Here is a 23,914-nt window from a genome sequence, read left to right as displayed (position 1 = left end):
AGAAAGCCAAGGTCCTGGAAGATAGAGTACAAGGGACCAAACAGAAATGGCTGAGAGGGAATAGAAAGCCAAGGTCCTGGAAGATAGAGTACCAGGGACCAAACAGTAGAGATGGGACCTGGGAGGTAGATACACACACAGTCACAGGGGCTGGAGGATGATTTCAGTCTAAAAGCATGGGAGTCATGGTGGTCTTCTACACAAATGGATGAAATGAAGTGAAGGTTCCCAGCTCACTTCATGAGGCCGGCCCAAGCCTGACAGCAGCTCCAGAAAACATGGCACTACTAACCAAGAAAACCAGAAGTAGCCCGTGTCACTTGTCAATTGGGAAACAATATTAAATTTTAAAATGTTTTGTTAGCAAGTGGAGTCTAGGAATGGATTAAGAGAAAATAATATCTTATGACCATACAGAGGTTGCAGACCCAAAGTACAAAGACAAATAAACATTAGAAGGTCATTTAATCATTACATCTCTATAGGGACATATTAAAGAAATAGAAGCACATGATTTTTTAAGGGACTCTGGCCAGCTTGAGTGTTACAAGCATGGCACTCGCAGGCCTTGCACTTCTCCCTCCTTCCCTCTGCCTTGCTAAAAACATTAGGTTACATTCCTAAAGCTAGCCACCAAGGTCTATGCCCCTATTTGGCCACTTCCTCCTCCTGAGGCTGACTACCAAGGTCCAGCTCTCAAAGTATTGAAGTCTAGCAATCAAAAGCTCCCACCCTGGTTCTCTTAATTAACATTCCCAATGAAAATTAAACATCTCATTATAGCATGGGGTTTCCCCTTTTACCTTTATAAACTGCCATTTCCCTATGTACCATGTCTGTCTCCTCACTACCCAGAGACAGTCCTTTGTCCCCCTCTGGAACAAATACCCTCCCCCTCCTGTTCGTTCCTTTCCCTTCTCCCTTATCCTCCATCTCCGGTCCGTTGTCTCTTATTCCCTGCCCTTTGTCCCTCTGGGACAAATAAATCTCTCTGTGCTGAGAACTTGGTCTTGGAGATCCTGAGCCAATACTTCTCCTTACAATTTTGATAAGGTATATGATGCCAAGATAGCATTCACAGAACGCAAATGTTCAGTCCATCTTTTAAGCAACTAGAAAGCCAGCAAGAGAATGCAAGGTTCTTGTCTTGATGAAGGCTATCTACCAACAGGCCCTGACTCACCAGGGAAAGGCTATGGAGAACCATACAGGATCCAAGGTGCCCACCCCCACCATGATGAGACAAAATGGGGCTTAATCACAAAAGCAAAGGAGGAGGAGGAAGAAGAGGAGGAGAAGGAGGAGGAAGAGGAGGAGGAGGAAGAGGAGGAGGAGGAAGAGAAGGGAGAGGAAGAGGAGGAGAAAGGAAAGAAAGAAAGGAAGGAAGGAAGGAAGGAAGGAAGGAAGGAAGGAAGCAAGCAAGCTGTTCTTTTTGAAATCACCAAGTGAAAGAAAAGCAACTGAAGAATCATGAATGCTAAGATGGATCCAGCAGGGCTCAGGTTCCCAGCGGGCCAACCATAGCAGCCACAGCACCACCAGAACCTGCTACTAACTGTGTCTCAGGCCTTCTTGTCTGGCTGTGAAACAGAATGGAGCACTGACCTAGGGTGATGGTTAATATTGCCAGCCTGACAAGGTCTAAAGTTCCCCAGGAGACAAGCCTCTGGCTGGGATGAAGTCTCTAGATTGACTAACTGAGGTGAGAAGAGCCACCCTGAAGGTAAGCAGTACCCTTTCATGGGCTACGTACCAACATTTATTTCTCTCTTTCTGCTTCCTGGCTGTGGATGCAAGGTAACCAGCTGCCTCACACCCCTCCCCCACCTGTGCAGGTGGGATGGTTCACTGCGTAAGAACACTTACTGTGATTCCAAAAGGACTTGAATTCAAGCCTCCAGCACCAATGTAAAAGCCAGTCATGGTGGACCATGCCTGGAGCCGCAGAATCACGGAGAGGAGACACATAGGAAGGAGTTTTAAAACTGAGTGGCTTTCATTTCTAAGGGACTTTTTCAGTGTCTAGGGACTTTAAGGCAGTCATCCCTGGATAGAGCATGAGGATGACTGTCACTGGTTGCCAACAGTCAAAGGCCAGAATGCTAACCACCAGCCATGCAGAGTGGTCCATGATAAAGAACTATCAAGCTCAAAGTGTCCACAGTGCTGATGCTGAGGACCTGAATTCCAAGAACCACATGGTAATGACCATGTAAAGGGCTGGAGAGGAGGGCAGTATAGACAGAATATACATTCTGAGACATATTCTGAAGAGCTGAGAGGTTCTCCCAGAGCAATTGAGAGCCTAGGAGAGCTTTGCATTCCCAGTGGAGCTTCCTGGCATCAGAATGGACAAGCAAGAAATAAGGTTTCTCTGTGAGGTTCTGCAAGTTCTGAGGTACCAGAGATCTCCAACCAGAAGAGACATTGATTCTTCTCTACCGAGTCCCAGAAAGACTGACAGGGCAAAGACAATGTCTGGAACATGCTTCCAGGAGCTTCTCACATCCCCTGACGGCCCTAACCTTGTTGGAGGCAACCTGGTATGTAAATAGACCACACATCAACAGTCAGACCTGCTGGAAGCCCATTTCTTCTCTCCTGAGCCCAGAGCTGTTGGACTGGGATGATTCAGAGGTGGTGGCCTCCATGGAGCTCCATGGCCATCAGCTCTGTCCCTCTCATCAAACCGTAGCTTACCATAGGCTTAATGTTTCACTCACTCAACAAGCACTCAGCCCCAGGCAAGGCTGGGTTTAGAGTTTCTTTCAGTCTATTCCATGGCATGCATGGGGTATTAGTTACTCTACCTGCTCTATAGATGATTACTTCTTATGGTGGTTTGAGGAAGAATGGCCCCCATAGGCTCATATATTTGAATGCTTAAGCATCAGGGAATGACACTGCTTGAGAAGGATTAGGAGGCGTGGCCTTGTTGGAGGATGTGTGTCACTGCGGGGTAGGCTTTGAGGTTTCAAAAGCTCAAGCCAGACTCAGTGTCTCTCTTCCTGATGGCCTGTGGATCCTGCTGTAGAACTCTCAGCCCCTTCTCCAGCACCGCACGTGTTTTCCTGTGTGCTGCCATGCTTCCCACCATGATGACAATGGACTAAACCTCTGAACTGTAATCCAGCCCCAGTTAAATGCTTTATTTCATAACAGTTACTGTAGTTATGATGTCTTTTCACAACAATAAAACACTAAGTAAGTGTTGGTTACTTGGTAGTTGGGTTTTTGGTAAGGGATAGAGTTAGACAATAACAAGTCAATGAAACAAGGTAGGTGCTTGAGAGGTCACGGACAGCTTCCTGGAGGAGGTGACCTAGCATCTGTACCTGAAAGCATAAGCAGGTGAGGGTAGAGCATCTACCACCTTTGTGCTGCTGAGAGATGCATGGGCAAGACAGAATGGAGGCAGCTGCCTCTTCCACAGTTCTCTGCGACACCAGCATCCACCTTGCTGTATCCCTTGCTCCTGCAATGACTGCCCTAGGAGCCTGGGCCTTCTTCGCAAAGGACACAGGAATGAAGGTTGTAGCCTGTAGGGACAATGGGTATCTGCTAGGGACAAATTTTTAACTAAAAATTATGTTAGCAGGGGAGAGCCAAATTCATGCTCTCGTTCTCTCATCTTTCTTTCTCTCTCTCCCTCTCTCTCTCTCTTTCTGTCTCTCTCTGTCTGTCCCCACTTCCACTATCTCCCTCTCACTCTCCTTACCCTCTTCTCCCACTCCCCATCCCTCTCTTCCAGGCCATGGGGTAAGTGGGTTTGTTTCTATTTGATATGTCAGTAACCACAGACCAAGGCAAGAAGGCTAATCAACCATGGGCATCTCTAAAGCTGAGACCCCAAAATAAATCTTTTCTATTGTCTATCTTGGGTTTTAGCCATGATGATAGAAAACTGACGATGGTATCTACTAACAGAGACTGTGAAACTGGAAGAAGCCTGCTAGGTAGTGAAGGGAGAGGTGTCAGTTTTATAAGCCAATGACCCAACCCATCTGATGGCAATCTGACAGCCATGCAAATGCAGGCTGAGGAATGACTCTTGCAGCCATGTAGAAAGACAGCCATCAGGGAGGATTCCCACAGGATGGAGCAGGATGGAGCAGAGACAATAGACCTGGACATTTTCCCTAACAGCAGTAGTGAAAGCTACTTGGCCATTTTTCCAAATAGCCGCTCCTGACCAGGGAACATAGGAAGTGCTCCAGGCTAGGAATAACTTGATTGGATATTTTCTAAATGTGGGCTCTTAACTGTTCTTTCTCTTAAAGGTGTGCAAGGGGCATGTGGGTTGGTAGGCCACCAATCTACAAGCTCGGTGTTCAGGCATGATGGTTCAGAGGCTATTCCTGGGGACTTTCACTAGATTTGATGTCTGACACACAGAAAAGTAAAACGGATGCTATAATGAACACTCAAATACCCACAAACTGAATGTGACAGTTCCTAGCATTTACTGTTCCTTGATAGACCTTTACAACAATAAGTGGCGGAAGTGCATACATATATGCATTCCTCTTGAAGATTTCAACATTGCTCTCCAAAAATAAAGTGAAAAGTGAAGCTCTTTATAGGTGTTCTGGGATTTTGGTAACTAACCAGGTACCTCAGGGCACCAGGCCTGTCCCAAGTCCTTCCCTACTTTGCTATAGGGCTCTGTACTGATCATCAATGCATTCACATGTGGCCATGGTCTTCACTAGGTCCCAGGAGCTCCATAACATGTCTGTCCATTCATCAGCAACCATCTGACCTGGTTGCTCCCTGAGGCTTTGTGGGGGAGGGATGGCAACTCCCACACCAACACAGGCGTGAGAGTCAGAATATGAGGATGTTCTAATGTTTTTCCCTGGTCAGAGTGGCCCACACTGGGCAGAAGAGGGGACTCTGCAGTCTAACCCCAACTGCAGACAACATTGATGCTGCTGCTTCTGTTTCTCAGGGGCTGCAGAGTGAGGGGAGTCACTCAGAGGAGGGAGCACAATGAGTGTGTAACACATCTGGGAGACAGGAAGTGACATTAACCTTTCAGATCCTTCTCTGTAGCCCCTTATTAATTCTCTGGGAGTCCAATTCCTTCCATGGAATGTTTTGAAACAAGAGAATAGAGTGTGACTTTCTGCACCTTATACACGCTCAGGCCAGTAACCCCAGAAACAGAAAAGGTTGAGTCGACAGGGCAGCCAGAAGGTCCTAGCCTCACCCTTTGTAGTCTGGATCATCCTAAAGCCCAGTCACTGTACCCTGCCTCAAGTCTCAACCCTCAGGCTCAATGCTAAGGCCCCCACCTGCATACAACACTCCTGTGCTCCAGTTGGTCAGCTCAGAAGGACCCTTGGGGCCTCCTGTCCCCAAGTTCTATGGCCTCTGGTCTCAGAACAGAATGCTGTGGACACTTCTTAGGGTGGAGGACAGATCTTCCTGTGGCCCTGGGTTAGAAACCAAGTTCTCTGGGAAAGGAGAGAGCCAGAAGTGGAGGCAGTTGCTTCAGGAGACAGTGGACTTCCTCTTTTCCTTCTGTGGGAAGAGGTACACACACACACACACACACACACATACACACACTCTCACATACACAGAGACACATACAGACACACAGACACAAAGAAATGCACAAATATGTCCAGACACACATACATTTATGGACACAGACATACACATACATGAACACAGAGATACAAACACACACACACACACACACACACACAGAGAGAGAGAGAGAGAGAGAGAGAGAGAGAGAGAGAGAGAGAGAGAGAGAGAGAGAGATGCAGGTGCTGAGCTTGGTCACACTGTGGGGAGCTGTTAGGGGGGCTATTTTCCAGGTTTATTTCCAGAGCCTCTGTTTCACTTGGTGAGACCCCTACCTGTGACCATCTGTGGGTGGAATGGGGATGGGCTGAGCCATAAGTGAACGTAGAGACCCAATTGGGAGGGGGGGTCTAGTTTCCACAGACAGCTTTGGGGTGCCAAGAAGCTGTATTACATTCCCACATTCTGTTTCCTTCATGTGGAGGAAAATATGTGAACCCTAGAGTTTCCACAGTGTGAATTTTGTTCCAAGCCACTAGGAGGGCACACAGGGGCAGTGTTACCTCTGAGTCAGGGAGGCGGCCAGCAAGGGAGTGAAAACAAAGATAGAAATCTGATTGGTGGGTAGGGATGGAATTCTGAGGGGCAGGAGGGTGCTGAGGACAACAGAGGCTTCTGGTGCACAGGGGTGGGTGACAAGCCATACACAGGGGTGGGTGACAGCCAGCCATGGGCCTAGTGTAGTGGAGAGAGTAGAGATGAGGGTGAGATGTACTTTACAGCCATGCTATGGAGAGAACAATGATAGGCCTCGAAGCCCTCCTTCACCTTGTAGTTGGGGTGATATGAAAGAGCAGTAAAGGGGATTGCCTTGCACCCCCATCCTCACACAAGAGCAGACTGGGCAGCAGTTAGCATCCTCAAGGGTCCAGTTTACCTGAAGCCTAATTGCCAGGGTCTCTGGCCAGACCCTCTTCTGGGTCCTATAGTTCAACACCAGGATGCACTCACACAGCCAAGCCTAGCAAGGAGCAAGACAGCCAAGGAGCTGGCATGGAGAGCGTCGATCCTCGAGGCTGAGCAGCCGTGCATTAGCAGATGCTGGGCATGTGTGTGAATGTTTATGCCTCCCCAAGTCTGGGGAGTCACTGTGGTAAACCCAGCTTGTTTTCCCAGCCGTGCTTTTGACAATGACAGTGATCCTGGTATGGTCGTGAGTGTCTGGAGAAAAATCCTGCCAGCGCACTGTCATCTACTATTGTCAAGCCCATATGAAGGAGGGACTGGAGGCTGTGCTGAATGAGAGGTTAGCAACAGTGGCTGTAGACCTTGGTCCCTCAGGAGGGAAGTCTTCCTGGGATTATGCAGTTATTTGGTCCACACTGGTGGCTTCTGTAACTGTGTGACCATAGACAATTTCCTGTCAGTTCAGCCAGAAAGGGGGTGGAGAATGGATGACATCTTTCAGCTCTAGCTCAGTACCTACTTCTGCCATCGGTACCAGCTTGTGGCTTCTCCCCTTTGGACCCAGGTCCTCCATCTGTGAAGCTAAAGCTAACTCACTCATTGGAGGAGTTGCAGACAGTCCCTGAGCCTGGCTGTCCGAGATCTTCACAACGAAAATAATAACTAAGCATAGAGTCTCCAGTTCTTTGGTGGTCTCTCCTGTTTGGAAGCCCACACTGTCCCTGCAGCTATGCCTTGGGCTGCTACAGGCACGGGAAAGAATTTGTGTATGTTGGGGGTGGGATGTGGCTTTCCACCTTGGATATATGGGTGTCAGTGAAATCCTTACTCTGATGGTAAAATGCGACACTAGGCACATCATGCTCAGAGCTGTCTTCCCACAGGCGACAGGTGGGAGGCCTCTGGAAGCAGTGTTTCTCATTTCCCCAGAGGAAATCTGCGACATCAAATCATTCGGGGGGTTGGGGGGGGCAGGCAGCCTTTCCCACAGAGTGAGGGAAAGCAGGAGCTGGGTCTTGCAAGCAGAGAGGTCTGTGAACTGGTGGCTGTCACAAGGCCATTGCTAGTGTCTTACCTGACTTATCGCTCTCCCCAGGGAACAAATATCTCAGATTACCCTATTTATTTTATGTGATACATCCAGACTGAGGCTGTAGCTCCTTGCAGGTGGTCAGGAAAGAACCTGAATGCCACATGGCCACATATCTGCCCAGAGCAGCTTACCGAAGGATATATACTGACCTTTTTTCTTACCTTATAAAACACCACCACTAAAGCCAACCCACCACTTACAAAATGAAGCCTTCCAGAGACTGGATGACAACATCATTCACCTTATTAGGAAGCTGGGCCAGCCCTGAGGCGTGGCCCTGGGGCTCTGGGCTCTGGTCAAAGCTGCTGGGTGTGGGTAGAGTAGAGTAGAGGGTGGCTGACCTATGTTCAGATGAGTGAGTCAGCTGAAGATTTCATCTGGTTCTCACCACTGTCACCTGCCTATGGCTTTAGTTTTCTGGACCTCAGTTTCCCCATCTATAAAACCAATTGACCAGTTTACTTCCTGTGTTTTTTAATACCAAACAAAGCATTTTATATGTCACCACATATCCTTTCCTTGGGGAAAACACATAGAAATTACTTTGTATTTACACACATACACAACTCCACTCTAAATAGCACAGCTATACACTCTCAATGTTAACAGAGGCAGAACAAGGTATCCCTGTGACCTGCTCACAAGTGGCTCAAAGATGTTGATCCAGGACCGCAGTGCCTATGTATGCAAATACTCAACAAAACCTTGTTTTTCTCTTAAAATAGACTTTCTGCAACCTCTAAAACACTTTCTCAGTCTTAACAGATGTGGGTAATGAGTGATGCCCACACAGAAAAATAAACAAGTGAGACAACATCCCCAGAAGAGAGATGTGAGCTGACAGTAGCTAGGAGTCAGGAAGATGGAGGAGAGGCAAGTCTGAAGTGCAGGGATCAGGCTGAAAGAGAAGCCAGGCAGAGAATTTTCAGGAGTAAAGGAAATGGGGAGCTGAGAGCCTGTGACACAGTAAGGACCCAGATAAAAAGGTCCTTTTCCTGCAATTCCTACCCTTCCCTTTCTCCTGGAGCCAACAGCCCACAGGTATCCCTCCCACAAATCCCAGCTCCTAGCTTCATTGTTCTTCTGGAAGGGTTCTTGGGCAGCCCTGGAAGCTACCTTAGATGTCTTTTTCAGACCAGGGTGGACAAACTTCCCCTGTAAAGGCCAGAGAGAAAGTCACTCCGGTTCCATGGGACATCTGGTCTACCTCAACTTCTCAGCTGTGTCTTCTACCTCCTTAACCATCACTAACAATCCCAAAATACACAAACAGGCTGGTTAGTTCCAATAACACTTTATTTATGGACAACAAATTTTGAATGAAAAGTACTATTCACGAGTCACAAAATGTTATTCCTTTGATTTTTTTTTCTTTTTCAACCATTTAAAAATATAAAACCTATTCTAAAGTCACAGGCTGTGCAAAAACAGGTGGTCCACCAGGTCTGGCCCTAGGCTACAGTTCACAGATTTATTCTGATTGTTCAAAGTCATTCTGTGGACTAGCAGCCCCAGGTTCCAGCTGCACCTGGAAGCTTGTTGAGAAAGAATATTTTTTTTCAGCTCTACAGATGCAAACCCTGGATTCAACCCAATCACCATGACTCATGTGTACTTTAAGTTATAAAAATACTGACACTGAAGGGCCATCTCAGACATTCTAATTTCACAGCAATGGGATGTAGCCTGGACACCAAGCTTTCAAAACTCCACACCCAACCCCTGGTGGTTCTAATGTACAAGTTTTCAAGTACTTAAAACCCAGACTGTCCTGGGGACTATCCTGGCTCTCAGAACATCCAGACCGATCCTCTATGACAAAGCATGTCACTGTGTAAGGATCACTATCAGTCACTCAGTTCCCCTGGGACCAGTGTTCCACTGGATCCTAGGCTGTGGAGATCTCACAGATGGCTCACTCCTTAGGGCTTGGTCTTCCACTCCTGAATGAGCAAAAGATGCTTTGGAGCGCTGAATATTCTTCCCTGTAACTCCCCATCTCCGTCTCCAGTACCACTGCCCCAGAAGGCAGGGAACACAGGAAGATGGCCTTCTGTCCCAAGGTCACTCAGCTCTCTTTAAGCCCTGAGCTTCTCCCTCTTCCTGGGGCTCTGAGTCCTCAGAATGGTACCCACATCCTAGCTTCCCAAGGATTCTGCATAAAGGGGACAAATAAAGGCAGGCTAACCTTTCAGCAAATCTCCTAAGCTCCAAGAACTTACATACTCTGGTAGTCCCTGCCTCCCCTATCTAGAGTCTCTACTTCTTTAGACCCCAACTTCTTCCTCTGCTTTTTATATTCCCAGGACCTGGTATCAGCCTGGAGAGATGTGAAGAGGAGGCATACGCCAGTTTGGAGCAACCAGTGAATGCCTTAGCCATCTTGACTAGAAGTGCTAAAGACCTTCAGAATCCTAAATGAGAGGGCTGGAGGGACATGGGGCTGTCCTTGTATCTCCTCAGATGGCCACTGATGTCATTGCTACATGGGCCATCTACCCCAGGTCTAATCCTGAGTATCTTAACACTGAAGCCATGAAGTGACCTTGTACCCTGATGATAGAACCTCCACTCTCAAGACTTCTCCCTCCAAATGACAACCTCCCACCTCCTAGAGACACTGCCATAAGAATCAGAAGCCCAAACCTTGGGAATTCTGAAAAGGTAGACTTAGAAAGTGCCCTGAAAAATCAGCCCTCCTCATACTTCTGGGAAAATCTGTGCTCAGGGAACAGAAAAGAGCCACTCAGAGTGGAGGCAGAAGACGCCTCTGTCCCTCCCTTTAAGCCCTCTACCTCCTACTCTACCACACTATTCCTTCCTTGGTGAACCCACAGCTGGGGTAGGGTGCTGGGGTGAAGAAAAAGGTTTTGCAGCTCCTAGAAGGTGGAAAACCACAAAGGGTTAGGCACACAGGCCCAGCTTAGCCTTTGGCCAAGAACAGCCCTATAGTGTTGTGCCCATCTTGAACTGTCCTCGTGCCCAGCTAGCCCAGACCAGCAGAGACCCCATTGGGCAGGCATAAACTCTCCCCTTCCCAGCCTAGGATGATAGAAACAGCTACGACTGTTTCAATAAATGCCATCTTATGCCAGGAGCTGAATTAAGAACTGTGTTTCTCTGAGGTCCCCCTGACATACAAATCACTTAGGAATTTAGACCCTCCCTTATAAGACCCCTAAAAGGCCTCTGCCCCAATACAGCCTGTTGTTGGAGAGACCACATGGGGACAATCAGAACCAGGGCTGAATTTCTTTTCTGTTGTGACCCTGAGCCTCAGTTTTATTACCTGTAAAATGGGGTGGCCAGTCTACCAGGGTAGCTGGAAAGGAAAAGGGGAATGTGAAAAGGGCTACACCACAGGTGACAACTATGAGTTAGCTGCCCCACCAATGGGCTTTGTCACCTCTCCTTCCTCCCCAAGCCTCAAGGAGCCCAGCTTTCCCACAGAAGGAAACAGGAGAATGTCTCCTGGAATGTGGCAAGGCGCCTTGGAGCTGAACCCTGCCTTGCAGCCCTTCTTTAATTAGCTCTCAACTAAAAATAGCTGCCCCCACTCCCTCTGGAGCTGCACACCTCCTTCCTGGCCTGGTGCTAGGGTGTGCAGTAGTCACTCTGGGGGTAACCAGCCTGAGACAACCCACAGCATGGAGCGTATGCTGAACAGGAGGCTTTATTGAAGAGGACACAGAAGCAAATGTGGGCTTGAGCCAGACCATTCTGACAGCCCCAAGTGGCCCTGCGCCTCCTGGATTCCCCAGACCCCCTGCACCTGGACAGCTGGCACCCAAGAAGTCTTACCCAGTCTTGGCAAAAGTCTGCTCAGGGGAGGGCTGGAAGACACAGGCAGCTCCTCTGAAACCACAGACATGCCTACTGACATGTCTACCCAATGGTTTTGTCCATCCACAACCCAGTCTGTCCTTGTCAGGGAGCCCAGCCATCACTTGCAGCTCTGTAGTCGGGTCCTATGATGCTTCTCCTCTGTCAGCAGGGGAATGAAGGTATCACTGTGCGAGAGCTTCAGCCGGCTACCCCAGCTTGGCCCCTCCCTGGCTGCAGGCTCTGGGGGCAGGGTGTCCAGGTCACTGCGAGAGCCCCCGGGCTTGCCTTCTGCACTGCTGGAGTTGAGCTCCATCAGCTCCAGCTCATGCTTGGCTGCTGTCTCTAGGACACGTTGTTTGTTGTAGTACCTGACAAAGTTATTAATGATGGGGTGAATGGGTAGGGCAATGGCAATTACCCCACACAAGAAGCTGATGGCCGCGTTGAGCTTGCCCAGAGTGGTCTTGGGGTAGATGTCACCATAGCCCACTGTGGTCATGGTGATGATAGCCCACCAGAAGGACTGGGGGATGCTCTTGAACAGGGTTTCAGGATGGCTCTGCTCCATGGTGTAGCCTAGTGCGGAAAAGACGAAGATGCCCACGGCCAGGTACATAAGCAATAGCCCCAGTTCCTTGAAACTGCGCTTGAGGGCGTAGGTGAGGGTCTGCAGGCCGGAGGAGTGGCGGGCCAGCTTGAAGATGCGAGCAATGCGCATGATTCGCAGGGCCTGCACAGCCTGCTGCACGTTGGTCAGCTCCATCATTCTTGCGCCCAGGTGCGTGAGTGTGAGGCTCACATAGAAGGGGAGAATGGCCAGCACATCCACGATGTTCATGAAGGACAGGGCAAAGTGCAGCTTGTTGGGCGATGAGAAGAGGCGCAGCAGGTACTCCAGAGTGAACCAGCCGATGCAAGCAGTCTCCACGTTCTCCAGCGTCGGGTGCTCCACGCGGTTGCCTTCGGAGTCCACCACTTGCAGCTCGGGTATGGTACCCATGCACATGACCACGGAGGAGACAAGGATGAGTAGGAAGGATAGAACTGCCACCACCCGCGCAGGGCACGAAGACTCCGGCTTCTCCAGGAACTTCCAGACACACTTCTGGCAGCGGCGCCAGCGGCCCTCGGCAGCGTCTACACCCAGGTCGTCCAAGATGAGCTGCACCCTGCGCGCGATCTCCTCCAGCTCCTCACGCTTCTCACTCAGATGGCTCTTGCAACAGTCATCCAGGAATTTGAGGTCCACCTTCCAGAAGTCCATCTCGTTCTTGAAGCAAATGGGGCAGATGCCCTTCTTCATGTGGACCTCCCCGAAATAGTATACCTCAATGACACACTTGAACGCGTCCGGGTCCCGGTCAAAGTAGAATTCGCGCTTGCCCGGGTCGTAATCGTCGCACAGAGAGAAGATGGTGTCGTAGCCCCCCGCCAAGCAGTTGATGAGCTCTGCCAGCCGAGTCTCAGGGTACTGGCTAAGCAAGTCTCCGTAGAGCACCTGCCGCACGCCCCCCACATTTACCACGATCTCGATGTCGTCGCCTGCCACGGAGTCTTGGCTGCCTGGCTCAGGGAGGCTTTGGTCGGCAGATGCGTCCATGCTCCCCGCGGGTTCGTTTGCAAGCCCCGGTTCCATGAGCCCTGCCGCAGCCGCTGCCAATGCGAGGCCCTCGGGGACAACAACCACCTGCCGGGAAAGGCACTCACAGCGGGCGGGGGCAGACTGGGGAGCACCGCAAAGGAGCCATGCACCCTGTGGCGGGGCTGCACTCGGGCATCCAGGAGCTCTGGCGGGGGACTCTGTGGCCGGTGGCCTCGGGTGTTGGGGGCACTCACCCACAGGCTCCTTCAGCTCGGTCCAGGACAGGACGAAGTTCTTCTCACAGGCAGTGTCCTCCTTCCCTGGGTGAGCGGCAGCGGCGGGTCAGCCCCAGAGCAGCGCGATCCAGGCTGTACAGAGAGCTAACTTGGACTGGCTTTGCCGGAGCAGGTCCGAAACACAATAGGAATTCCAGCCTGACGTCAAACGCTTTGCTACTGTACCCTCTTCTGGTGAGATTTCGCACCGCACGCGCTGCAGCTGCCCAGGAATGAGTTAACCCTTGGGCAGACCTGCACAGCTGCTGCCACCGTGCCACCCGCTGATCTGCGAGGCTCAGAGGTTAGGACCAAGAGCTTTAAGGCCACCCAGGCTCGGGCTGCCCAGTCCCTCCTGCGCAGTTAGGTGAGAGAGGAAAGGAGACTTGTCTGTTGCTCACCAAGTCCCTCAAGGGGCAGCAGCACACTCCTTGAGCACATCCCTTTTGTCCTAGGGATTGGTAGGCCCTGGAAGAGTCCCTGACACTCCTGAACACTGTCCTGCTGCTGCTGATGTGACTTTGTCCTCTACCCCTACAACTTGTCCCAGCCTTCACAATAAAGAAGAAATTGCTTCAGGTCACAAGATGGAAAGGGAGGAGAGTTTAGCCATCCCTTAATCCAGGGTTTTCCTGCTAGCCTAGCTGCTAGCTTCCAGCAGGCCAACACCATCACCATTAGCTCCCAGAACCCTGGATTCCTATGGCCCCTGTGCCCATAATCCCCTCTACTCTGAGAGAAGTCAGTTCTTCCAGTTGGATGCCCCTATACTCCCTGTCATCTTTTCTGAGGCAGAGAACATCTCTGGTTCAGATCTAAGTTCTTAACTGCCAGCGTTATCAACCTGGATCTAGCTATGGCCTGGAATTAGATTTAAAACATAAACTGGGCAGAGGTGTAGCTCAATTGGTAGAGTTCTTTGCCTAGCATGCACAAGGCCCTGTGTTTGCTCTCCCGTACCACATAAACTAGGCTGCTTGTCTATGGTCCGAGCTTGCCTCACTTAGGAAAGGGAGGTAAGACGATCAGAAGTTAAAGGTTATCCTCTAGAGTTGGATGCTATCCTGGGCTAGGGATTGTCTGTCTGTCTGTCTGTCTGTCTATCTGTCTATCTGTCTCTGTCTCTCTGTCTCTCTCTCTTTCTCTCTCTCTCTCTCTCTCTCTCTCTCTCTCTCTCTCTCTCTCTCACACACACACACACACACACACACACACATACACACTAAGTTGGAGGGATGAACAGGCAGAGCCAATAAGAGGGACAGTGAAGCTATTCTGTTTGATTGTGTGGTGGCAAACATGTCATTCACACTTGTCAAAGCCTACAGAATGCACAAAAGCAAGAAGGGGTCCTAAAGGACACAGTGGCCATGTGGGTGATTACAGATGCTCAGTCCTCCGTTGTGACAAGCATTCCACTCCCACAGGAATGTTCACAGTGGAGGGAGGGAAGTGCTGATGGTCGGGGAAGCTGTAGAGACAAGGGTCTGGGAAATTGCATTTTTCTGTACAAATTTTCTGTGACTCTAAAACTGCTTGTTGAAAAAGACTATTAAAATGTATTCTGTAAGCTGGATTTCTTAGCTGCTCAAGACCATGCCTGTTCATGAATCATGAAACTGGTATACTGGGCCACTAGCAATATTTTCTTTAATGGGATGATATAAAAACCAGATGCAGTAGAATACAGTACATAAAATATTATTGGGGAAATATCTTAACAATTTTGATTTTATTTCCATTCAGCACCAGTCTATGATGTGTTGCTCAGAATAGAAAATTGAGGCTGAGAAAGGTCAGATAGCAATAACAGTTAACACCAATATAAGAGCACTGTACACCTAGCACTCTGGGTGCCATAAATATATGTATATATATATACACACACATATGCACGCATATGTATGTATACGTGTATATGTGTGTATATATACATATATATGTATATATGTGTATATATATATACATATATATGTATATGGTTTTTGTTTACTCAATCCCCAGCTGCTCTCTGAGAAAATAAGACATCAAGTAACTGCCACCATCACCCACTGCATTTGGGATTAAGGCTGCTAGGCTCCAAGGGCCCTTTCCTTGGTAGGCAGCCAGGCCACCATCTCCACACCCTTGGGTCTATATTTTCTGTGCTAGTGTTCCTCAGCCCTCTCCTGTTCTCCTATGTACCAGCAGAGTCCAGTGCAAACAGCATCTAAGTCTGAGCTTTATGGACTTAAAAAGGCCATTCTCACTCACATGTTCAAATATTTACTGAGGTCCTGTGCATGTATACATGCCACACCCACCCTAGGTAAAGATAGAATTTATAATCTACTGGAAATATATATATGTGTGTGTGTGTGTGTGTGTACTATATATAAATAGATGATAGATAGATAGACAGACAGACAGACAGATAGATAGACAAATGCATATATATATATATATATCAATTAAAGTTAGGGCAAAACTTAACAAGAGAGGAAAGAATGTATGGGATGTATGGGGTGATGCTTCCTGAGTTCCCCCATAAGTGATGCTGTCAGCTGGTTGGAAGAGGGAGGTGCAAAAGCAAGGTGTTAAGGCCTGGGATCACACCTCAACTGGGGAGTGCTTGCCTAGCATGCAGGAAGCCCTGGGTTCCACCCTCAACAGTACAGGAAGTTGGATCCGGTAGAGACAGGAGGATCAGGAGTTCAAGGCTGTGTAGTGAATTTGAAGGCAGCCTGGGATACAGTGCACCCTGACTCAAAAACAAACAAAGCCCACGGTGTTCACAGTGTTCCTGTGGTTTGATGTCATTGTGCGGAACGGAACCTCAGCCACCACCCTAGGTCCCATCACTGTGTGGGGGTGTTTTATGCATGTGGAGGTTTGTAGACATCTCTCCAGCTTTAGTATAGAGTGGTGACCCAGTCATCGTGTTCTTACAAACCCTAAGAAAAGGGCACAGGCAGGGTAAATGCAGACTTGACCAGGCGGAGCTGGAAATAAGAAGAAAGTGGGAGCCTTCACTAGGGTCTCCAGAGGAAGATCAAGGCAGGGCAGAAGAAAGAACTTAGGCCTAAGGGAGCTGAAGTCCTTTGGCAGGCTCCGGGTAAGAGTGGTCTCCATTGCCAGGCAGTGATGGCACACGCCTTTAATCCGAGCACTCGGGAGGCAGAGGCAGGCGGATTTCTGAGTTCAAGGCCAGCCTGGTCTACAGAGTGAGTTCCAGGACAGCCAGGGCTACACAGAGAAACCCTGTCTCGAAAAACCAAAAAAAAAAAAAAAAAAAAAAAAAAAAAAAGAGTGGTCTCCATTGTTTTGGTTCCTGGGTCTGGGATGATTTAGGGCAGGGGAAATACCTGTCCCATGCCAATTTGGCTAAATATGCCAATGTTGTGAGGATTTACTAAGGAGATGGTAGGATAGGGCCTGGGACTGAATTGGTCATCCCCACTGGAAGGAATCTAAGAGTGGACTAGTCCTGCAGGGACAGTCTCTTCTCAGGCTTTGTGGTCACAGGTGCCTTAGCAGAGACCATGGAGGAACACGGCTCATTGGCTTGCTCTCCATGGCTTCCTTAGGTTCCTTTTTAATGCAACCTGGGGACCAGCCACCGGTCTCTGGGTAGCACCACCCACCCTGGACTGGGCCCTTCTACACTAATCGTTAATCAAGAAAATGTCCCTACAGACTTGCCTACTCATCCATCTGGTGGAGATGTTTTCTCAGTTGAGGTCCCTTCTTCCCCAGTGACCCTGGCTTGTGAAGTCAACAATAAAAATAACCAGCATGGTGGGTAAACTGCTCTCCTTGCAGCACTTGCTCACCCTGAAGTGCAAGGTTCAGCCTTATCAAGAATAGAAGAATAGAATCGTGCCAGATTTGGTGGGATCCAGTTGCCTGGCCAGCCTTCAACTGCCCACTGAAACTCAGGTGGTGGTTGATACCTTCACCTACCAGGACCCAGACAGAAGCCACTGGCCACCTAACTTCTGAGCATCTTGAAATGTGGCTAGTGCCAGGGAGAAGCTAAGTGTTTTAGCACTATTTGATCTTACCAGCTTTATTGAGAAATAACTCATAATACATACAACTGCTCCTGTGTGTGTAGGCATGTCCATGTATGTATATGTATGTGCCGTGTGTGTGAGAGAGAGCACACATACATGTTCGCACATGCATGTGGAGGTCATATGTCAGCCCTGGGTATTGCTCTAGGAACCTGATATCTCTCTCTCTCTCTCTCTCTCTCTCTCTCTCTCTCTCTCTCTCCCTCTCTCCCTCTCTCCCTCTCTCCCTCTCCCTCTCCCTCTCCCTCTCTCAATAACATCTCTCACTGCCATGACTCACATATCTTAGAATAGATTGACTGGCCATGGAGTCCCCAGGATCTGCTTGTCTCTGCCTCCCTGGAACTGAGATTACAGGCATGCACCACCATAGTAGGAATTTTGGCAAGGGTTTGAGGATTGAACTCAGATCTTCATGATTGTGCAGCAAGCACTTTACTGACTGAACCATCCCACCACACCCTCAGCCCCACCTTCCTCCTTTTAAGTAGACAGTGGCTTTTAGAATATTCATATTTGTGCACCATCTCCACCAGGGAGTTTCACCACGTTTTTTGGGTTGGTTTTGAGACAGGATCTCTCACTATGTAGCACTGACTGTCCTGGAACTCTCTCTATACCAGGCTGGCTTTGAACTCATAGAGATGCCTGCCTCTGCCTCCTAAGTGCTGAGATTAAAGGAGTGTACCACCACACCCATCTCAGTTCCTTTTTGTCATTCCAAGAAACAGCCCTGGTGAGGAGCAAGAGAGATGGCTCACTGCTTAAGAGGTCTGGATGATCTCCCAGAGGACCCAAGTTCAATTCCTAGTACCCACATGGTAGCTCACAACTGCCTGTCACTCCAGTTCCAGGAGACATTGCACCCCCACACAGGTATAAATGCAGGCAAAACACCAATGCACATAAAAATAAATAAATTGAATTGAATTAAATACATTAAATTGAATAAATAAATTGTACAAGATACAGCTTTTTGTAACAGGTTGATTCTTTTCACTACAGAGGGCTGCCTTTTCTAGCCTCAGTGGGAGAGGATGTGCCAAATCATGCAGAGACTTGATGCACCAGGGTGGAGGGAATACCCGGGATGGGGGCACCCTCTCAGAGGCAAAGGGAGGGAGAATGAGGGGAGAAACTCTGTGAGGGGGAACCAGGAGGGGGACAGCATTTGGGAGATAGATAGATAGATAGATAGATAGATAGATAGATAGATAGAGATAGATAGATAGATAGATAAAAATGGAGTTATGTTGTTAAGGCATTTATCAGTTCTCAATCCTTTTTATGGCCGAACAGTGTTCATTATACTGATAAATCACACCTTATTTCCAGCCCTTTGACCAGTAGCCACTGTATTAAGCATGCCAAATCAAAGTGGGTATGAGTAAACAGATTGATAGCAATTCAGTCAGGAGGGACCACAGCCTGGGTCCTGGACCAGACATTCACTTCACACACCTGAGTCCTTGTACTGCAGTGATGCACACCTTGCCCTGGGCTTATTATGTCCCACCCTGCAAAGCTCCATCCTCAGGGTGCATGCCTCTGACAGGAGGTCTCCTAGGACTATGATGCTTCACCATGGCCCCTCAGTGATGTCAGCCCTTTCTCTGCACATTTACTGTCTCACAACACAGGGCCTAGACATCTAGGGGTTAGGTATGTACAGGGAGAGAAGGCAGGAGAGGTGACTTTACTATATACAGAATCTTTCTATACGATTTGGAAGCCCATGAGGGCGTCTGTGTCTGTGATGAGCTTCCATTTGCTCGGCTATCCTTCAAAGTGGCATCAGCAGTTTCTGAGGCATGTTAATGAGAGAGGCTCATCCTCTGAATGGGCCATAGAACTGTGGTAAGCCTTACTGAGAGGCGAAAGACACCTGGGTGCTGAGTGGAGTAGGACCACAGCTGGTGGAGGGGCTGCCATGGGGCCTCAGCTGGTGGAGGGGCTGCATCACAGCTGATGGAAGGGGGTTGCTGGAAAACCACAGGATAGCCTTCTTTCTAAAAACAGAAATAAAAATCAAACAGGCATTTTCCTTCAAATCTGGAAGAGGCCAGCAAGAAACCAAACCTGCATGTACTTTGATCTTGGGCATCCTGCCCGGGAACTGCAAAACAATGGCTGGTCACTGGAGTCTAAGTGCTTGGTCAAGTCTTCCTTTCCTTGAGACTCCCTCCTTAAAGCCCTCAGGCCAAGCCCTTCCCTTCTGATCATCAGCCAATTGAGGAGGCTTGAATAAGGTTCCGTGGCTTTCAAAAAGGCTCACGTTTTTTTTTCATGTTGCAATCTCATTGAAAGCCACTGTTGCATTGAAAATTCAGAGCAGTCTGGGTCCATTTAGAATTTCCTGAAGGGTTAAGCAAGACAGAAAAGCCCAAGCTTTTGGCTAAAAACAGAAAGTCCCTTGCTGTGGTATGTTGGGTCCTATATTTGACTTCTATGGGAATATCGTACATTTCACAGCCTCCTGCAGGGGGTTGGAGCAAGTGAGAAAACCTCCCAAATCTTCTATTAGACACCAGCAAACTCATTGGCTGTCCATTTAAATAGGGATGAAAAAAGAAAACCACCATCGAGTTATGAGTTTTGGAAAGCAATTGTTTGAGCTACACCTTCCTTTATTAGCTGTGTCTTTTAAAAGTAAAAAGTTATTGAACAATAGCATTTGGGGCTACAGAGTGTTCCATTTTTTGTGACATTAATTAAAACCAGCACATGTATACCTCGGTGATTATCTAGAGAGAGGAGGATGCAAGCTATAATCTGTTCCCCCTTTATGAGCTAGCTAATCAGCTCTGCTCAGTGAAGGTTTCTTTGTGTCTTGCTCAAACTAATAGCACCTCTCTTTTGTTAAGCTTTGGCTCCGTGCGACTGAAAACTTCCATTTCATTATTTGCTGGGCACCCCTCAGCACTGGCATGAGCTGACCCAGTAGTCAAACACTCCTGAGCCCAGCCTCCTACCCAGAACTCACTGACAGAAGGCTCTTTGGCGGTCAAGCGCAGGAAGTAAGCTGAACTGAGGCGATGCTGGACAGAAAGTGGGTAGAGAAAGATGTAAGCCAGGATCACAAGCAAACTTCAGCTTCCACTGAAAACACCCAAGCTGCTGTTTTCTTTCTAATACCTTAGTTTTCCCATCTGCAAAATGGAACTGGTGACCCTTTTATTCCTTGAGTGCAAGATTTTATAGAAACTAAAATACTGCGTGGGTTCTGTAAAATGGTCACATGCTTGATGCAAACAGGCAGGTGGAGCGGAGGGAGGGCCGGAGTCAAGCTGGCCTCCTGGCTCCCTGTCTCAGCTGCCAGGCAAGGTCCACAGAAGCTCCACAGCCCCTCCCTGCTTCCGCCTTTGCTTAGCCTCAGCGGTGACTCATGGCTTGGGATGGTGGGTGGGAGGGAGAACTATGCAGATGTTGGCGCTGAAGAGCTAGAGAAAGAAGTTTGAGCGTCTGTACTATGTATATTGTAGGTTCACTGGGGCTGAGAGAGAGGAAGCCTGGGTTGCTCTGACTCTCGGAGAGAAAGGAATGGACTTAGGAAACAAAAACAAAGCTCGTGCTTCCAGCCACCAGTGTGGAGAGAGGGGAGCTAGGGAGCAGAATAGAACTGAAGTGGGCGGGGCTGTGGAGTGAGGTGGAACTGGAGTGGGCGGGGCTGTGGAGTAAGGTGGAACTGGAATGGGCGGGGCTGTGGGTTGGGTCAAGACCCCTAGAGTCTGTTTGCGTTCATATTCCCCCTCCCCACCTCATGCAGAAGCTAGAGAAGTTTGCTGGGTGCCTTCCTTTACTGTTCTCCACCTTATTTTTGAGCCAGGGTCTTCCACTGAAGCTGAAACCTGCCATGTTGGCTAAGCTGGCTGGCCAGCTATCTTCAGCCCAAACACTTGAGTTACAGGCATGAGTGACCATGCTCAGCTTCACATAAGGTGCTGGGGGTTGAATTTAGACCTCTTGCTTTTACAAGTACTCTAACCTTCTAACCCACTGGGCTGTCTCCCCAGCCCAAAAGAACTCTCCTTTAAAAAAAAAAAAAAGTCCTTTACAGCCAATATTTACTTGGAGAGAGACACTTGTGAGGTCCCACCGGTCCCTGAGCATCTACAGGCAGTTAGTTAATGGGGGTTAGGGAAGGAGAGACATTTTCTTTAGTGGTATGGCCACTATTAAGGTGCCCACACTCCTGCAAGTAACCCCTCAGCCATGCTATTTTTTTTTTTTTTTTTTTTTTTTTTTTTTCAGCCATGCTCTTATAGGTAACCATAACTAAACTCATTGGGTAATACAAGCCGAGAGGAAAATGGCATTAGTTAAGAAAAGGAAAAAGAGAGAAGAGAAGGAGACATGAGTGTGTGACTAATATAACCAAAATACGTTGTATGCATGTATGAAAATGCCATGAAGCCCATTGTTATGTAATTAATATGTGTTTTGAGGGGGTTGTTTTTGTTTTGGCTTTGTTTTTAGTTTTTGGTTTTTTGAGACAGGGTTTCTCTGTTCCTTTCCTGTGACTATATAACAAACCAGCTATGTGGTTGCTTAACTCAGACCTTTCCTTTTCATATATGTGTATGTGATATGACCATGTGTCTACACATACATGCTTACATGTGTATGGGTACACATGGATACAGCTATGTGTGTACATGTCTGTGAACCTGAGGTTGACATTGGTTGTGTCTCTGCATCTTTTCCTATTGTAATAAAATATGCCGATAGAAGCAATTTGAGGTGGAAAGGGTTTATTACAGCTCATAGTTCTTGGTTACAGTCCTTCATGGTGGGGAAGCCCAAGTGTCAGGAGCTTGAAGCATCTGCCCACATCACATCCACAGTTATTAGAAGACAGCAATGAATGCAGCTACTGCTCTACTTACATCTCCCACTCTTTAACAGTCCCTAAGCCCCTGCCTAGGTGTAGTAAAAATATTATTAAAATTCCTGGTGCGGAGTTTCTACCTGCCTTTGACCATTTATGTTCTCAGATGAAAGCTACATATAGTCTTCATATTTTTAAATATGTCTGAGGCAGCACAATAGCTGGGCAACTTCCTACCCTCCATGTTGTTAGAATTTACTTTCCTATCCACACCTCAAGTTATTGTTTACTATGTTTTATCTGGGCTGCTCTTAGCTCTAATTGGCTAGCCCATATGGCCATGATTTTTATGGTTTACCTCACCCATGGCAGCTCTCCTTTCTCCTTTCCTGTATGTTCTTCTATTTCATGGTTCTCTCTCTCTCTCTCTCTCTCTCTCTCTCTCTCTCTCTCTCTCTCTCTCTCTCCGTGTGGTCTCCTCTCTGTGAGCCCGTGAAAACCTCCAACCCCCCCCCCATGTCTCTTCTCCCCAACTATTAGCCATAGGCATCTGTATTTACCAATCAGAATTAACTTGGGGGCAGGGTCCCAGGTTTTGATGGCCTGCACTTAGCATTACAATAGACAGTAAAAGACAAAACTCAAACATCTAGGGATTGGTGCCACCCATGGTGTTCAGGTGTTCCCACCTCAATTAATATAAACAAGACAATCTCAGATACTCACAGATATGCTCACAGATCTAGCTAATCTAAACAACTCCTCATTGAGACTCCCTTCCAATGCGACTCTAGATTCTGTCAAGTTGATTGACAACTAACACTAACCATCACAGGTTATCTTCCTCAACCCCTTTCTATTTATTGAGGCTCAGTCTCTCACTGAACCCAGAGCTTGCCATTTTGTATAGTCAGGCTAGCCAGCTTACTCTGGTGATCTTGTCTCTGCCTCATAAGTGCTGGGGTACAGACAGGCTAACATGCTTGCCCACAGTGTATTTGGGTGCTGAGGATTTTGTAAGGAAAGTACTTTTTCCACTGAACCATCTCCCTGCATAGTAATATCTCCTTAAACTGTGGGTTATGAGCCCATCTAGGATTGTATAATTGAATGTCAGAGGTCCAACCCCCAACACACACACATACCACCAAAGGAACGGTAATACTAAAAGGTTTCCCAACACACAATAAGCAAAAATTAATTAAAACCACAGGTGTGATGAATGAGTGGTGTTCCTGGAAGTGGTCACCCTTATATGTCACGTGACCTCCCTGCAACTGTGGTCCTAAACACATACATGTACACTACGCACCACGTGTGCCATGAAGCCATACCTCAACACAGCCCGGAACACGTAGGCTCAGATGCCAGACTGTTGCAAGCGATGCACTGAAGTGTTTTCAATGCACATATGAAGCTTTCTACTTTTAATAGAAACATAATAGCTTAGTTACAGAAAACAAAGACAGAATGTTCCCCCTACCATCATTCCTTAGCGTGAATCACATTGGTATATCTTTGGGGTTAGGATGCTTGATTTCAAATTGCTGATCGAGGAACTGACTTAAAATTCATTTTTAAAGAATTGCTAAATGGTTTTGGGCTTGGAGTTAGGGCAGAATTTCCAGCAATTCTTGTTATGGCCTAAACATACTTCGGCCATTTTGTACTCTGTATTTATGTGAAGTAGTGTTGTCAGCATTGAGAATCAAAATATTGATCAACACAGAAAAGCACTGAAGGTACTCAGCA

The 23,914-nt window shown here is 48.0% G+C and overlaps 1 protein-coding gene across 1 annotated transcript; it reads right to left on the bottom strand.

Annotated features, from left to right (window-relative positions):
* Positions 1-8,875: 8,875 nt before the first annotated feature.
* Positions 8,876-14,251, bottom strand: Kcnf1 (potassium voltage-gated channel modifier subfamily F member 1). Its single transcript, XM_076942088.1, has 2 exons — positions 13,259-14,251; positions 8,876-13,109 (listed from the first exon to the last, which is right to left on the bottom strand). The coding sequence occupies exon 2, from the start codon at positions 13,056-13,058 to the stop codon at positions 11,541-11,543; it is 1,518 nt and encodes a 505-aa protein (XP_076798203.1). The 5' UTR covers positions 13,059-13,109; positions 13,259-14,251; the 3' UTR covers positions 8,876-11,540.
* Between the last annotated feature and the right edge of the window lie 9,663 nt (positions 14,252-23,914).

The sequence above is a fragment of the Arvicanthis niloticus genome, chromosome 11, assembly GCF_011762505.2.
Source record: "Arvicanthis niloticus isolate mArvNil1 chromosome 11, mArvNil1.pat.X, whole genome shotgun sequence".
NCBI lineage: Eukaryota > Metazoa > Chordata > Mammalia > Rodentia > Muridae > Arvicanthis > Arvicanthis niloticus.
Note: the sequence above shows the minus strand (reverse complement) of the source record. Positions and strands in the feature narration are given on the sequence as shown.

Coding starts and splice junctions, on each gene's coding strand:
- Kcnf1 (XM_076942088.1), bottom strand. CDS start 13,058: ATGGAACCGGGGCTTGCAAACGAACCCGCGGGGAGCATGGACGCATCT.